This window comes from Aristolochia californica, unplaced genomic scaffold, assembly GCF_029961685.1.
Source record: "Aristolochia californica isolate CCGP_79_NKW_82.1479 unplaced genomic scaffold, dmAriCali1.0.hap1 SCAF_1, whole genome shotgun sequence".
Lineage (NCBI taxonomy): Eukaryota > Viridiplantae > Streptophyta > Magnoliopsida > Piperales > Aristolochiaceae > Aristolochia > Aristolochia californica.
In genome coordinates this window covers 32,259,636-32,276,991 of record NW_027181770.1, presented here as the reverse complement: position 1 = coordinate 32,276,991, position 17,356 = coordinate 32,259,636, and the positions used below count along the sequence as shown (strand labels likewise).

General features: G+C 32.0%; 1 protein-coding gene across 1 annotated transcript; it reads right to left on the bottom strand.

The window, feature by feature from the left end:
- Window positions 1-1,790: 1,790 nt before the first annotated feature.
- On the bottom strand, window positions 1,791-2,105 carry LOC137947318 (uncharacterized mitochondrial protein AtMg00820-like). Its single transcript, XM_068793354.1, has one exon. The coding sequence runs from the start codon at window positions 2,103-2,105 to the stop codon at window positions 1,791-1,793; it is 315 nt and encodes a 104-aa protein (XP_068649455.1).
- Window positions 2,106-17,356: the final 15,251 nt, after the last annotated feature.

Genomic DNA, 17,356 nt, shown 5'->3' with positions numbered 1-17,356 from the left:
GAAAGAAAAAGAGAGAAAAGCTCTCGGGTAGAGCAGAAAAAAATTAAAGGGAAAGGATGTGTTGCGCCAAGCAAGGAGAGGGCGAGAGAGAACAAACTCGGGATTGAATGTGTTGCTTGATTAATTCCGAATTACAACCTCTCTATTTATAGGTGAGGAGGAGGTAGAGTCCTCATAGAAGTTATCATTCAATCCTAATTACATTCTAACTCCAATTCTTCAATATAAGTAAGTCTCAATATAAGTAAGTCTCAATATAAGTAAGTCTATTCAAACTAGAACTCCTAGAAGACTAATTGGAGTAGAACTAGGAGTTCTTTATTATCCACATGAATATAAGGGATAAGCCAGCTCATGGTCTTATCCTAGTAGGCCCCTCATGATTCTTCAATGCACCTTGATAATTGTGCCAACTCGTGAGATCTTGTGAGCCCCACTTGATCTTCAAGTCTTCTAAATCAACTCAGCTTGTGCATCTTGATTCATTTACTCGAGCTTGCTTTGGGAGAGGACTCTTCTTGGTATCCCAAGTCCTCTAGGATTCTGCTTGATGACCTATGTCCTCATGGTGGGTCCCACCAGCTCGAGCACCATGGTGGGCCCCACATTATAACACTCCCTCTAAAGTTGGTGGTGAGAAGACGTTATAAACACCCAGCTTGCTGCATAGGGTAGACATAATCTTATGAGTGACTAGTTTGGTGAGGATGTCTGCAACTTGATTTTGTGACGAGATGTGCTGCAGGGATAAGAGACCAACTTTGGAATTTTTCTCGTATAAAGTGGCAATTGACTTCAATGTGCTTTGTCCTCTCATGGAAGTCTGGATTCGATGCAATATGTATTGTTGCTTGGTTATCACAGTATAGGTCCATTAGAGCTTCTTTATAAAATCCCAATTCAGTGAGAAGGGACCTTATCCATAAAATTTCACTTACAGTGTGTGCCATGGTTCTGTATTCTGCTTCTGCACTTGACCGTGCTACTACATTTTGTTTTTTGCTTTTCCATGTCACAAGATTTCCTCCAACCATCGTGCAAAAACCAGAAGTAGATTTTCCACCATCTGGGGATCCAGCCCTGTCTGCATCCGTGAATCTCTCAATGTTGAAGTGACCATGCTTTTTATAGAGGAGCCCCCTTCCAGGAGCCCCTTTCAGTTAACGTCGTATCCTCTTAAGTGCTTGCCAATGACTAAGTTTTGGCTTGTGCATGTACTGACTTACCACACTTACTATATATCAAATGTCTGGTCTCGTTACACATAGGTAAATAAGCCATCCCACTAACCTTTGATATTTTTTTATATCAACGTCTTCTCCAGTGCCTCCAAATAATTTTGTATTTGCATCCATTGGAGTGTCTACCGGTTTGCATCCCATCATACCTGTTTCTTCTAGTAGATAAAGTGCGTATTTTCTTTGGGATAGAATAATCCCATGTCTAGATTGTAAGACCTCAATCCCCAAAAAATATTTCAGTAATCCAAGATCCTTCACCTTGAATTCAGCACATATTCTTTCTTTTATTTTTTGAATGCCCTCAGAATCACTCCCAGTTAAAATAATATCATCAACATAAATAGCTTGAATCACCTTACCTCTTGATGTGTTCACAATAAAGACTGAGTGGTCTGCAGAGCATCTGTAAAAACCTGCCCGTATGATGGCTTGACTAAATTTCTTAAACCATGCCCGTGGGGATTGCTTTAGCCCATATAGAGATTTTTTAAGGTGACATACGGACTCCCCCTCAACCACATATCCAGGTGTTTGTTGCATATAAATCTCTTATTTGATATCACCATTGAGAAATGCGTTTTTATCATCCGGTTGATGTATGGGCCAAGAAGAATTAGCTGCCAAGGATAATAATATACGTACCAAGGTCATTTTTGCAGCTGGAGAGAATGTCTCATCATAATCAATGCCATAGCATTGAGTGTAGCCTTTTGCAACCAGTCGAGCCTTCAATTGTGCAATGGTCCCATCCGGATTATGTTTTACTGTATAAACCCACTTGCAACCAACGGGTTTTTTATCAGTAGGTAGTGGAACTAGAGACCATGTGTGATTATCATTAAGGGGCTTCATCTCTTCATCCATTGCTACCTTCCACCCTGGATGTTGTAGAGCCTCTTGATGTGACTGTGGAATAGATATGGAGGAAATAGAAGAAAGAAAATGACAACATAGAGGTGAGAGGAGATGATGAGACACAAAATTGGAGGTAGGATGAGAAGTAAAAGGTTGAGTTCATGAATGAGGTTCTTTTCTTATAGCAGTAGGATGAGTATCAAATTCAAGACCAAAAACGACTGGTGATGAAGGACTTACCTTTGGTGGAACCACTGTCTCTGGGGGTTGAACAATCTCTGTATCATGAGGCACAACCAGTCGAGGAGAACTTCGTAGTGATGACATACCAAGTGGAGCGCTATCAGAATAATATGAGGAGTCTTCAAAGAATGTTACATCCCTGGACACAAATAAACGTTGCAAAGAGGGACTATAACAAACATAACCCTTTTGTGTTCGATAGTATCCCAAAAAGATAAACTTTATAGATTTAGGGTCAAGTTTGTTGTGTCTAGGTAAAGTATTATGAACAAAACATTGACAACCGAAGACTTTAAATGGCAATGCAAATGGATCATCATGTGGTAAAAGTTTAAAGTAGGGAGATTTATTCCCAAGAACATTAGACGGTAGACGATTTATAAGAAAACACACTGTAAGGACAGCATGGGCCAATAAAAATATGGAACTTTCATGGCATATAATAGACATCGAGCTACCTCAAGAATATAATGATTTTTCCATTTGGCTACACCATTTTGGTTAGGAGTGTAGGCACATGATGTCCGATGGAAAGGAGTCAAGGTCTTTTGAAATATACTCTTTGGCATTCTCAGACTGGAGGATTTTTATCTTTTGACCAAATTGTGTGAGTACCATCGTATAAAAATATTTAAAATAGATGGTATATCAGAACGATCCTTAAAAATAGACACACTCAAAGGCCCCCAAACATCAGTATGAATCAATGAAAAAGGAATATTACTTTTGACTTCTGGATGAGGAGAGTATGTACTCCTTTGATGTTTACTTAACTGACATACCTCACAACTGAATTTTGACCTTATCTTAAGAGATGTAAACATATGATGAAGAGATTGTATGGAAGGATGTCCCAATTGATTGTGCCATAATCGTGTCTCATTCTCTGTAGTAGACACCATATTGACCTTTGGCACCATCCAAGTAGTAGAGCCCCCTTTGTTCATGGCCTCCACCAATCACCTGCTTCGTTATAAGATCCTGAAAAACACATGAAGTAGGTGTGAAGGTAACCGAGCAATTAAAATATTTGGTAAGCTGACTCACAAAAAGCAAGTTTAAAGAAAATGAAGGAACAAAAAGAATATAAGTGATGGGAATAAAGTTATGTTATGTTAACAAACTTGTGTGAAAGACTCGGAGATAAAGAATATAATAAAGTTTTTTTACCTGTAAGATGCTCGGAGGCTCCTGAATCAATTATCCAGGATGAAGAGGAGGCAGATAGCATACCTGAAGCAGTAGTGGCAGTAGTAGTGGTCGAGGGGCTAGGAGAAGACCCTAGCATGGTCTTTATTTTCTGAAATAATTTATACTCTTCATCAGTAATAATTTTCTTTGCACCTGGTGTTAAGGGATGGTCTTGATTCTGACTTGTCATTAGCCTTATAACATATTTATTTATAGTGTCCATATCTACTACAGTAAGTACATGCCCTATAATGGCACTAGTCTATAGTGTAGCCCCGTAATTTACAATGAGTGCATTTAATATCATCTGTCATGCCAGCACTATAGGGTCTATGCAGTGTATCAGGGCTTGAATATAGTTTAGTACATGTCTCCCAAATATGTTTAGTAGTGTCAAGATGAATAACATTACTAGAGACATGTGCTTCCATGCTATTTATTAGACAACCAATTACCAAAGTATCATTCTTCAATCATTTCATATAAAAAATATCATCTTCATCAATAGGTGGTCCTCGGGTAGTGAGGTGACCAAGTAGGTCTTTGGTTATTAGAAACCTCCTAACCGAGGTGAACCAACTTATAAAATTTGATACCCCACGTAAGGGTATGGTGGTTATTTTCAGTATATCACGTTTGATATTCATATTCTCATCAGCCATGATAGGCTCTTCTTCTTCAAAAAACTACAAATAATATCACCAGGTAGCACTTCTTCAATCAACTAGGTATATGTAAATATAGCATCAATGCTAAATAAATTTTTTTTCCAAAAAACCACTCATAAGAGGCTCAATAGAAATATTTTATTATCAGGGAAATCTTATCCCACAAAAAAAATTCAATAATCTGTGTTAAGGACTGGGCTCGGCAAATAAAATTTCCAAACCGATAAAACTGTTTTGATAGCTCCTTCTAGATAGAATGGCATGCATATTCATAACATAATAAGATGAAAGCATTCACATATTCATCCTTGAATCATCATCTAAAAAGGAGAACCAGTAGCATAAAAAAAAATTTCGAACACTTATCTCTTGGCTAGTGTTCCTCCTTCATACAAGGGCCTTCTTAGAGTCGTGTTGATCATCACTTCTCTAGAGCATTCTTTTGTCGAGGGATCCTAAATATGTTGCTCTGATACCATGTTGAATTTAGGACCCCTTTTCCATAATCACGAGCAAAATAAAGAAGAAATAAAAAGAGAGAAAAAGGGAGAAAAGCTCTCAGGTAGAGCAGAAAAAATTAAAAGGAAAAGGATGAGCTGCACAAAGCAAGGAGAGGGAGAGAGAAAACAAACTCAGGATTGAATGTGTTGCTTGATTAATTCCGAATTAAAACCTCTATATTTATTGGAGAGGAGGAGGTAGAGTCCTCATACAAGTTGTCATTCAATCCTAATTACATTCTAACTCTAACTCTTCAATATAAGTCTATTCAAACTAGAACTCCTAGAAGACTTATTGGAGTAGAACTAGGAGTTCTTTATTATCCACGTGAATGTAAGGGATAAGCCAGCTCGTGAGATCTTGTAGGCCCCACTTGATCTTCAAGTCTTCTAAATCAACTCAGCTTGTGCTTCTTGATTCCTTTACTCAAGCTTACTTTGGGAGAGGACTCTTCTTGGTGTCCCAAGTCCTCTAGGATTCTTCTTGATGACCTACGTCCTCATGGTGGGTCCCACCAGCTCGAGCATCATGGTGTACCCCACATTGTAACAACATGTTTTAAATATGGATATGCATGCTAGAAACATGTAAAGATGGAAATCACCTATGGATCCAAATCTTTTAAAGGGAACAACAAATGCTCATTAAATTCTCAAGTGAACATGCAGTGGGATATTTACCTGAGTCAAACTAGCCATTATTTTACCCATTTACAAAAATCTGACCTAACAATCATAGTTGATTGTAAAGTGATTTATCGGACAATCATGCGTAATGGGCCATATTTATTTAAGAAATGACTTAAGGATTGTGAGTTAACACTCTGTTAAAAATCCTCCTATGTCACCCTTTTCCCGATGTTTGCAAAACCTAATATATAAAAACTAAAAAGAGTTTACAATCCGTACGTAAAATTACAAAAACTTTTTGGAATTATCTCTCTCTTCATTTTTGCATTTACATTTTAGAGATATATATTTTTTCTTAAAAACAAACTTGAGTTTTCACTTTCCATTTATCTCGTAAACGAAAAGATAAGGCAAATAAATCACAACAAAATGAAAATTTTAGAGTTTATGTATGGAAAAAACTTTTAAAACAATAACAAATGTAAGTAAAAAAATTATTTGCACACCACAAATGAAAAAAAAAATTTGTTATCCAAGATTGGGAAATTCCACTAGTTCAACCCAAATTGCTTCGAATTTTATAAGAAATAGATTTCTAATTGATCCTAACATGTTTTAAATATGTAAAAGCATGCTTGAAACATGTTAAAGATGCAAATGACCTATGGATCCAAACCTTTTAAAGCGAATAAGAAATTCTCATTAAATTCTCAAGTGAACGTGCAGTGGGATATATACCCGAGTCAAACAAGCCATTATTAAGCCCATTTAAAAAAACCTAACCTAACAATCATAGATGATTGTAAAGTGATTTATCGGTCAATCATGTGAACAAGCTATATTTTTTAACGCAATGACTTATGGATTGGCAGTAAACACACAGTTAAAAATCCCCCCGACTTCCCCTTTTCCCGATGATTACAAAACCTAATATATAAAAACACTTAAAAGAGTTTACAATCCCAAAGAAAAAATTACAGAGACGTTTTGGAATTATCTCTCTCTATATTTTTACATTTCCACTTTAGATTTATTCTTTTTTTTCTTGAAAAAAAACTTGATTTTTCACTTTCCCTTTATCTTGTAAACAAAAAGATAAGGCAAATTGAGAACAACAACATGAAAATTTTAGAGTTTATGTATGGAAAAAAAATTCTATCAATAACAAATCTACGTAAAGATAATTGATTCACACACCACTAATGAATACAAAAGTTTTGTTATCATAGTGTTTTGTCATAGCATGGAATTTTATAAGAAAGAGATTTCTAATTAATCCAAACATGTTTTAAATATGGATATGCATGCTTGAAACATGTTAAAGATGAAACTGACCTATGGATCAAAATCTAATAAAGAGAATAACAAATGCTCAATAAATTCTAAAGTGAACATGCGGCGGGATATTTACCCAAGTCATACAAGCCATTATTTTTCCCATTTACAAAAAGCTGACCTAACAATCATAGATGATTGTAAAGTAATTTATCGGTCAACCATGCATAATGGGCTATATTTTTGTAAGAAATGACTTATGGATTGAGAGTCAACTCTCAATTAAAAATCCCTTTCGCCTCCCCCTTTTCCTGATGATTGCAAAACCTAAAATATATAAAAAAAAAAAAAGAGTTTGCAATCCCTAAGAAAAAATTACAGAGACTCTTTGGAATTATCTCTCTCTACATTTGTGCTTTTCCACTTTAGATGTATACTTTTTTCTTAAATAATAAATTGGGTTTTCACTTTCCCTTTATCTAGTAAAATAAAAGATATGGCAAAAAGATCATAACAAAATGAAAATTTTAGAGTTTATGTATGGAAATAAAATTTTAACAATAAAAAATCCACGTAAAGAAAATTTATTCACACACCACAAATGAATACAATTGTTTTGTTATCCAAGATTGGGAAATTCCACTAGTTCAACCCTTATAACTTGGATTTTTGTAAGAAAAAGATTTCTAGTTGATCCTAACATGTTTTAAATATGGATATGCATACTTGAAACATGTTAAAGATGGAAATGACCTATGGATCCAAACCTTTTAAAGGGAATAACAAATGTTCATTAAATTCTTAAGTGAACATGTAGTGGGATATTTACCCGAGTCAATCTAGCCATTATTTTCCCATTTACAAAAAACTGACCTAACAATCATAGATGATTGTAAAGTGATTTGTCGGTCAATCATGCCTAACAGGCTAATTTTTTTGAAGAAATGACGTATGGATTGGAAGTCAACACTCTGTAAAAAATCATCCCGCCTCTCCTTTTTCTCGATGATGGCAAAACCTAATATATAAAAACTAAAAATAGTTTACAATCCCTAAGAAAAAATTGCAGAGACTTTTTGGAATTATCTCTCTCTACATTTTTTCATTTACATTTTTTATGTATACATTTTTTCTTAACAAAAAATTTGAGTTTTCATTTTGCCTTTATCTCATTAACAAATAGATCAAACCGAAATGAAAATTTTACTGTTTGTGTATGGAAAAATTTTAAAACAATAAAAATTGTAAGAACAGAAATTTATTCGCACACTAGAAATGAACATTTAAGTTTTGTTATCCAAGATTGGGAAATTCCACTAGTTCAACCCAAATAGCTTGGAATTTTATAAGAAAGAGATTTCCAATTGATCCTAACATGTTTTAAATATGTATAAGCATGCTTGAAACATGTTCAAGATGCAAATAACCTATGGATCTAAACCTTTTGAAGAGAATTGAAAATGGTCATTAAATTCTCAAGTGAATGTCCAGTAGGATATTTACCCGAGTTAAACAAGCCATTATTTTTCCCATTTAAAAAAACCAGACCTAACAATCAGAGATGATTGTAAAGTGATTTAATGATTAATCATGTGTAACGGGCTATATTTTGGTAAGAAATGACTTACGGATTGGGAGTCAAGACTCAGTTAAAAATCCCCCTGCCTCCCTCTTTTCCTGATAATTGCCAAAACCTAATATACAAAAACAAAAAAGAGTTTACAATCCCTAAGAAGAAGAAAAAATTACAGTGAGTCTTTGGAATTATCACTCTCTACATTTTTGCTTTTCCACTTCAGATGTAAAAATTTTTTCTTAAATAAAAAACTTGAGTTTTCACTTTCCATTTATCTTGTAAACAAAAAGACAAGGCAAATAGATCACAACAAAATGAAAATTTTAGAGTTTATGTATGGAAATAAAATTTAAACAATAACAAATCCACATAAAGATAATCTATTCACACACCACAAATGAATACAAAAGTTTTGTTATCAAAGATTTGGAAATTCCACTAGTTGAACCCTAATAAATTGGATTTTTGTAAGAAAGAGATTTCTAGTTGAACCTAACATGTTTTAAATATGGATATGCATGCTTGAAACATGCTAATGATGGAAATGACCTATGGATCGAAACCTTTTAAAGGGAATAACAAATGCGCATTAAATTCTCAAGTGAACATGCAGTGGGATATTTACCTGAGTCAAACTAGCCATTATTTTGCCCATTTACAAAAAGCTGACCTAACAATCATACATGATTGTAAAGTGATTTATCGATCTATCATGTGTAACAGGCTATAAGTTTTTAAGAAATGACTTGTGGATTGCGAGTCAACACTCAGTTAAAAATCCTTCTGCGTCACCCTTTTCCCGATGATTGGAAAACCTAATATATAAAAACTAATAAGAGTTTACAAGTCCTACGAAAAAATTACAGAGACTTTTTGGAATTATCTCTCTCTATATTTTTCCGTTTATATTTTAGATATACACTTTTTTTCATAAAAAAAAACTTGAGTTTTCACTTTCCCTTTATCTCGTAAACAAAAATATAAGGCAAGTAGATCACAACAAAATGAAAATTTTAGAGTTTATGTATGGAATAAAATTTAAAACAATAACAAATGTAAGTAGAGAAAATTCATTCGCACACCACAAATGAAGAAAAAAGTTTTGTTATCCAAGATTGGGAAGTTCAATCCAAATAGCTTGGAATTTTATAAGAAATAGATTTCTAATTGATCCTAACATTTTTTAAATATGTTAATGCATGCTTGAAACAAGTTAAAGATAAAGATGTAAATGACCTATGGATCCAAACCTTTTAAAGCAAATAACAAATGCTCATTAAATTCTCAAGTGATGTGCAGTGGGATATATACCTGAGTCAAACAAGCCATTATTTTGCCCATTTACAAAAAACCTGAGCTAACAATCATAGAAGATTGTAAAGTGATATATTTGTCAATCCTGCGAACGAGATATATTTTTGTAAGAAGTGACTTGTGGATTGGGAGTCAACACTCAGTTAAAAATCCCCCCACCTCCCCCTTTTCCCAATGATTACAAAACCTAATATATAAAAACAATAAAAAGAGTTTAAAATACCAAAGAAAAAATTACAGAGACTTTTTGGAATTATCTCTCTCTACATTTGTGTAGATTTATTCTTTTTTTTCTTGAAAAAAAACTTGAGTTTTCACTTTCCCTTTATCTTGTAAACAAAAAGATGGCAAATTGATAAAAAAAAATTAGAGTTTATGAATGGAAAAAATTTTAAAACAATAACAAATGTAAGTAAAGAAAAATTATTCATACACCTCAAATGAACACAAAATTTTTGTTATCCAAGTTTGAGAAATTGCATGAGTTCAACCCGAATTGAGTGGAATTTTATAAGAAAGAGATTTCTAATTGATCCTAACTTGTTTTAAAGATGTATACACATGCTTGAAACATGTTCGAGATTAAAATGACCTATGGATCCAAAACTTTTATAGAGAAAAAAAATACTCATTAAATTCTCAATTGAACTTGTGGTGGGATATTTACCTGAGTCAAACAAGCCATTATTTTGTCCATATTAAAAAACCTGACCTAACAATCATAGATGATTGTAAAGTGATTTATTGGTCAATCAAGAGTAACAGGCTATATTTTTTTAAGAAATGACTAATGGATTGGGAGTCAACACTCAGTTAAAAATCCCCCCGCCTCCCCTTTTTCCCGATTATTGGTAAATCTAATATATAAAAACTAAAAAGAGTTTACAATCCCTAAGAAAAAATTACAGAGACTTTTTGGAATTATCTCTCTCTACATTTGTGCATTTACATTTTAGATGTATACTTTTGTTCTTAAATCAAAACTTGAGTTTTCACTTTCCCATTATCTCGTAAAAAAAAAGATAAGGCAATAGATCACAACAAAATAAAAATTTTAGAGTTTATGCATGGAAAATAATTTAAAACAATTACGAATGTAAGTAAAGAAAATTTATTCACACACCACAAATGAACACAAACGTTTTGTTATCCAAGTTTGAGAAATTCCACTAGGTTAACCCTAATAGCCTTGAATTTTATAAGAAAGAGATTTCTAATAGATCCTAACATGTTTTAAATATGGATATGCATGCTTGGAACATGTTAAAAATGCCAATGACCTATAGATCCAAACCTTTTAAAGGAGAATATCAAATGTTCATTAAATTCTCAAGTAAACGGGCGATGGGATATTTACCCGAGTCAAACAAGCCATTATTTTGCCCATTTACAAAAAGTTGACCTAACAATAATAGATGATTTTAAAGTAATTTAACAGTCAATCATGCTTAGCGGGGTATATTTTTGTAAGAAATGACTTATGGATTGGGAGTCAACACTCAGTTAAAAATCTCCCCTCCTCCCTCTTTTCCCAATGATTGCAACGCTTAATATATAAAAACTAAAAAGAGTTTAAAATCCCCAAGAAAAAATTACAAAGACTTTTTGGAATTATCCCTCTCTTCATTTTTGCATTTCCATTTTGCATATATACTTTTTTTCTTAAATAAAAACTTGAGATTTCACTTTCACTTTATCTTATTAACAAAAAGATAAGGCAAAAATGAAAAAAAAAAGAAAATTTTAGAGTTTCTGTATGAAAAAAAAAATTAAACAATAAAAAATGTAAGTAAAGAAAATTTATTCACACACCACAAATGAACACAAAATTTTTGTTATCCAAGTTTGAGAAATTCCACTAGTTCAACCCTAATAGCGTGGAATTTTATAAGAAAAAGATTTCTAATTGATCGTAACTTGTTTTAAATATGGATATGCATGCTTGAAATATGTTAAAGATGCAACTGACCTATAGATCCAAATCTAATAAAGATAATAACAAATGCTCATTAAATTCTCAAGTGAACGTGCAGTGGGATACTTACCCGAGTCAAACAAACCATTATTTTACCCATTTAAAAAAAGATGACCTAACAATCATAGATGATTGTAAAGTAATTTAACAGTCAATCATGCTTACCTGGATATATTTTTGTAAGAAATGACTTATGGATTGGGAGTCAACACTCAGTTAAAAATCCCCGCCTCCCTCTTTTCCTGATGATTGCAACGCATAATATATAAAAACTAAAAAGAGTTTACAATCCCTAAGAAAAGTTACAAAGACTTTTTGGAATTATCTCTCTCTTCATTTTTGTATTTCCATTTTACATATATACTTTTTTTCTTAAATAAAAACTTGAGATTTCACTTTCCCTTTATCTCATAAATAAAAAGATAAGGCAAAAAGATCACAACAAAATAAAAATTTTAGAGTTTTTGTATGAAAAAAAAATAAAAACAATAAAAAATGTAAGTAAAGAAAATTTATTCACACACGACAAATGAACTCAAAATTTTATTTTTCCAAGTTTGAGTAATTCCACTAGTTCAACCCTAATAGTGTGGAATTTTATAAGAAAGAGATTTCTAATTGATCGTAACATCTTTTAAATATGGATATGCATGCTTGAAACATGTTAAAGATGCAACTGAGCTATGGATCCAAATCTAATAAAGAGAATAACAAATGCTTATTAAATTCTCAAGTGAACATGCGGTGAGATTTTTACCCAAGTCAAACAAGCCATTATTTTGCCTATTTACAAAAAGCTGACCTAACAATCATAGATGATTGAATGTAAACTGATTTATCGGATAATCATGCATAACGGGCTATATTTTTGTAAGAAATGACTTATGCATTGAGAGTCAACACTCTGTTAAAAATCCCTTCCGCCTACCCCTTTTCCCGATTATTGCAAAACCTATTATATAAAAACTACAAAGAGTTTGCAATCCCTAAGAAAAAAATACAGAGACTCTTTGGAATTATCTCTCTCTACATTTGTTCTTTTCTACTTTAGATGTATACTTTTTTTCTTAAACAAAAACTTGAGTTTTCACTACCCTTTATATTGTAACAAAAAGATAAGGCAAACAAATCACAACAAAATAAAAATTTTAAAGTTTATGTATGGAAAAAATTTAAAACAATAACAATATGTTAGTAAATAAAATTTATTCACACATCACAAGTGAACACAAAAGTTTTGTTATCCAAGATTAGGATCTTCCACTAGTTCAACCCAAATAGCTTGGAATTTTGTAAGAAAGTGATTTCTAGTTGATCCTAACATGTTTTAAATATGGTTATGCATGCTATAAACATGTTAAAGATGGAAATAATCTATGGATCCAAACCTTTTAAAGGGAATAACAAATTCCCATTAAATTCTCAAGTGAACGTGCAGTGGGATATTTACCCGAGTCAAACAAGCTATTATTTTCCCCATTTACAAAAAGCTGAACTAACAATCATAGATGATTGTAAGGTGATTTAATGGTCAATCATGCGTAATGGGCTATATTTGTGTAAGAAATGACTTATGAATTGCGAGTCAACACTCAGTTAACCCCCCCCCCCGCCTCCACCTTTTCTCGATGATTGCAAAACCTAATATTTAAAAACTAAAAAATATTTTACAAACCCTAAGTAAAAATTACAAAGACTTTTCAGAATTATCTCTCTCTACATTTTTACATTTCCATTTTAGATGTATACTTTTTTTCTTAAAAAATCATGATTTTTCTCTTTCCCTTTTTCTCGTAAAGAAAAATATAAGAAAAGAAAATTTATTCGCACAACAAAAATGAACACAAAAGTTTTGTTATCCAAGATTGGGAAATTCCACTAGTTCAACCATAATAGCTTGGAATTTTATAAGAAAGAGATTTCTAATTGATCCTAACATGTTTTAAATATGTATATGCATGCTGGAAACATGTTCAAGATGAAATGACCTAGGGATCCAAACCTTTTAATGAGAATAACAAATGGTCATTAAATTTTCAAGTGAACGTGCGGTGGGATATATACCCGTGTCAAACAAGCCATTATTTTGCCCATTTAAAAAAACCTGACCTTACAATCCCAAATGTTTGTAAAGTTATTTATCTGTCAATCATGCGTAACGGGCTATATTTTTTTTAAGAAATAACTTATGGATTCGGATTCAACACTCAGTTAAAGAAAATGTAAGTAAAGAAAATGTTTTCCAACACCACAAATGAACAGTAACATTTTGTTATCCAAGTTCGAGAAATTCCACTAGTTCAACCCTAATAGCGTGGAATTTTATAAGAAAGATTTCTGACAGATCCAAACATGTTTTAAATATGGATATGCATGCTTGAAACATGTTAAAAATGGAAATGACCTATGGATCCAAACCTTTTAAAGAGAATAACAAATGTTCATTAAATTCTCAAGTGAACGTCTGGTGGGATATTTACCCGAGTCAAACAAGCCTTCATTTTGCCCATTTACAAAAATCTGACCTAACAATCATAGATGATTGTAAAGTGATTTAACGGTCAATCATGCGAAATGGGCTATATTTTCGTAAGAAATGATTGACAGATTGGGAGTCAACACTCAATTAAAAATCCCCCAACCTCCCTCTTTTCACGATGTTTGCAAAACCTAATATATAAAAACTAAAAAGAATTGACAATCCCTAGGAACAAATTACAGCAGCTTTTTGGAATTATCTCTCTCTACATTTTTGCATTTCCATTTTACATGTATACTTTTTTTCTTAATTAAAAACTTGAGATTTCACTTTCCCTTTATATCGTAAAAAAAAAGATAAGGCAAATAGATTACAACCAAATGAAAATTTTAGGGTTTGAGAAATAGCACTAGTTCAACCCTAATAGCATGGAATTTTAAAAGAAAGAGATTTCTAATTGATCCTAACATGTTTTAAATATGGATATGCATACTTGAAACACGTTAAAGATGCAACTAACCTATGGATCCAAATCTAATAAAGAGATTAACAAATTCTCATTAAATTCACAAGTAAATCTGCAGTGGGATATTTACCCGAGTCAAACAAGCCATAATTTCCCCCTTTTAAAAAAAGTTGACTTAACAATCATGGATGATTGTAAAGTGATTTATTGGTCAAACATGCATAACGGGCTATATTTTTGTAAGAAATGACTCATTGATTGAGAGTCAAGACTCAATTAAAAATCCTTTCTGCCTTCCCCTTTTCCCTACGATTGTAAAACCTAATATATAAAAACTAAAAAGAGTTTACAATCCCTAAGAAAAAATTACAAAGGCTCTTTGGAATTATCTCTCTCTACATTTGTGCTTTTCCATTTTAGATGTATACTTTTTTCTTAAATAAAAACTTGAGATTTCACTTTCCCTTTATCTCGTAAACAAAAAGATAAGGAAAATAGATCACAACAAAATGAAAATTTTAGAGTTTATGTATGGAAAAAAAATTTAAACAATAACAAATGCAAGTAAAGAAAATTTATTCACACACAAAAAATGAACACAAAAGTTTGGTTATCCAAGATTGAGAAATTCCACTAGTTCAACCCCAATATCTTGGAATTTTGTAAGAAAGAAAATTCTAGTTGATCCTAACATGTTTTAAATATGGATATGTATGCTAGAAACATGTTAAAGATGGAAATGACCTATGAATCCAAACCTTTGAAAGGGAATAACAAATACACATTAAATTATCAAGTGAACACACAGTGGGACATTTACCCAAGTCAAACTAGCCATTATTTTGCCCATTTACAAAAAAGATGGTCTAAAAATTATAGATGATTGAAAAGTGATTTATCAGTCAATCAAGCTTAACCGGGTATATTTTCTAAGAAATTACTTTTGGATTAGGAGTCAACACTCCATTAAACGCGCCGCCTCCCCCTTTTCCCGATGATTGCAAAACCTACTATACAAAAACTAAAAAGAGTGTACAATCCCTAAGAAAAAATTACCGAGACTTTTTAGAATTATCTCTGTCTACATTTTTGCATTTACATTTTAGATGTATACTTTTTTCTTTAAAAAAAACTTGAGTTTTCTCTTTCCCTTTATCTTGTAAACAAAAAGATAAGGAAAATAGATCTCAACAAAATGAAAATTTTAGAGTTTATGTATGGAAAAAAATTTAAAACAATACCAAATGTTAGTAAAGAAAATTTATTCACAGACCACAAATGAAAGCGAAATTCCTCTAGTTCAACCCAAATAGATTTGAATTTTACAACAAAAAGATTTCTAATTGATCCTAACATGTTTTAAATTTGTATATGCATTCTTGAAACATGTTAAAGATGCAAATGACCTGTGGATCCAAACCTTTTAAAGAGAATAACAAATGCTCATTAAATTCTCAAGTGAACGTGCGGTGGGATATTTACCCGAGTCAAACAAGCCATTATTTTGCCTATTTAAAAAAAATTGACCTAACAATTATTGTAAAGTGATTTATCAGTCAATCATGCTTAACGGACTATATTTTTGTCAGAAATGACTTATGGATTGGGAGTGAACACTCAGTTAAAAATCCCCCTGGCACCCCCCTTTCCCAATGATTGCAAAACCTAATTATAAAAACTAAAAAGAGTTTACAATCCATAAGAAAAAATTACAAAGTCTCTTTGGAATTATCTCTCTCTTCATTTGTGCTTTTCCATTTTAGATGTATACTTTTTTTCTTAAATAAAAACTTGAGTTTTCACTTCCCTTTATCTCGTAAACAAAGAGATAAGGCATATAGATCACAACAAAATGAAATTTTTTTAAGTTTATGTATGGAAAAAAATTAATAGAAAAAAATGTAAGTAAAGATAATTTATTAACACCACAAATATACATTAAAGTTTTGTTGTCCAAATTTGTGAAATTCCACTAGTTTAACCCTAATTGCTTGGAATTTTATAAGAAAGAGATTTCTAATTGATTCTAACATGTTTCAAATAGAGATATGCATGGAAGAAACATGTTAAATATGGAAATGATTAAAGGGAATAACAAATGCTCTATAAGTTCTCAAGTGAACATGCGGTGAGATATTTACCCGAGTCAAACAAGCCATTATTTTGCCCATTTACAAAAAAGTTGACCTAACAATCATAGATGATTGTAATTTTTTTTTATCGGTCAAACATGAGTAACAAGCTATATTTTTTTAAGAAATGACTTATGGATTGCAAGTCAACACTATGTTAAAAATCCCCCCACCTCCCCATTTTCCTGATGATTGTAAAACCTAACATTTAAAAACTAAAAAAGAGTTTACGAACCCTAAGAAAAAATTACAAAAACTTTTTGGAATTATCTCTCTCTAAATTTGTGCATTTCTATTTAAGATTTATAGTTTTTTCTTAAATCAAAAGTTGAGTTTTCACTTTTCCTTTATCTTGTAAACAAAATGATAAGGCAAATAGATCACAACAAAATGAAAATTTTAGAGTTTATGACTGGAAAAAAATTTAAAAAAATAACAAAAGTAAGTAAAGAAAATTTATTCACACACCACAAATGAACATAAAAGTTTTTTATCCAAGTTTTGGAAATTCCACTAGTTCAACCCTAACACACTTGGAATTTTATAAGAAAGAAATTTCTAATTTATCGTAACATGTTTTAAATATGTATATGCATGCTTGAAAAATGTTAAAGATGCAAATGACCTATGGATCCTAACCTTTTAAAGAGAAAAAAAAATGGTCATTAATTCTCAAGTTAACAAGAGGTGGGATATTGACCCGAGTCAAACAAACCATTATTTTTCCCATTTACCAAAAGTTGACCTAACAATCATAGATGATTGTAAAGTGATTTATCGGTCAATCCTGCATAACTGGCTATATTTTTGT

What these genes read in the sequence shown, in the direction of transcription:
- LOC137947318 (XM_068793354.1), bottom strand. Translation starts at nt 2,105, where the DNA reads ATGGATGAAGAGATGAAGCCCCTTAATGATAATCACACATGGTCTCTA.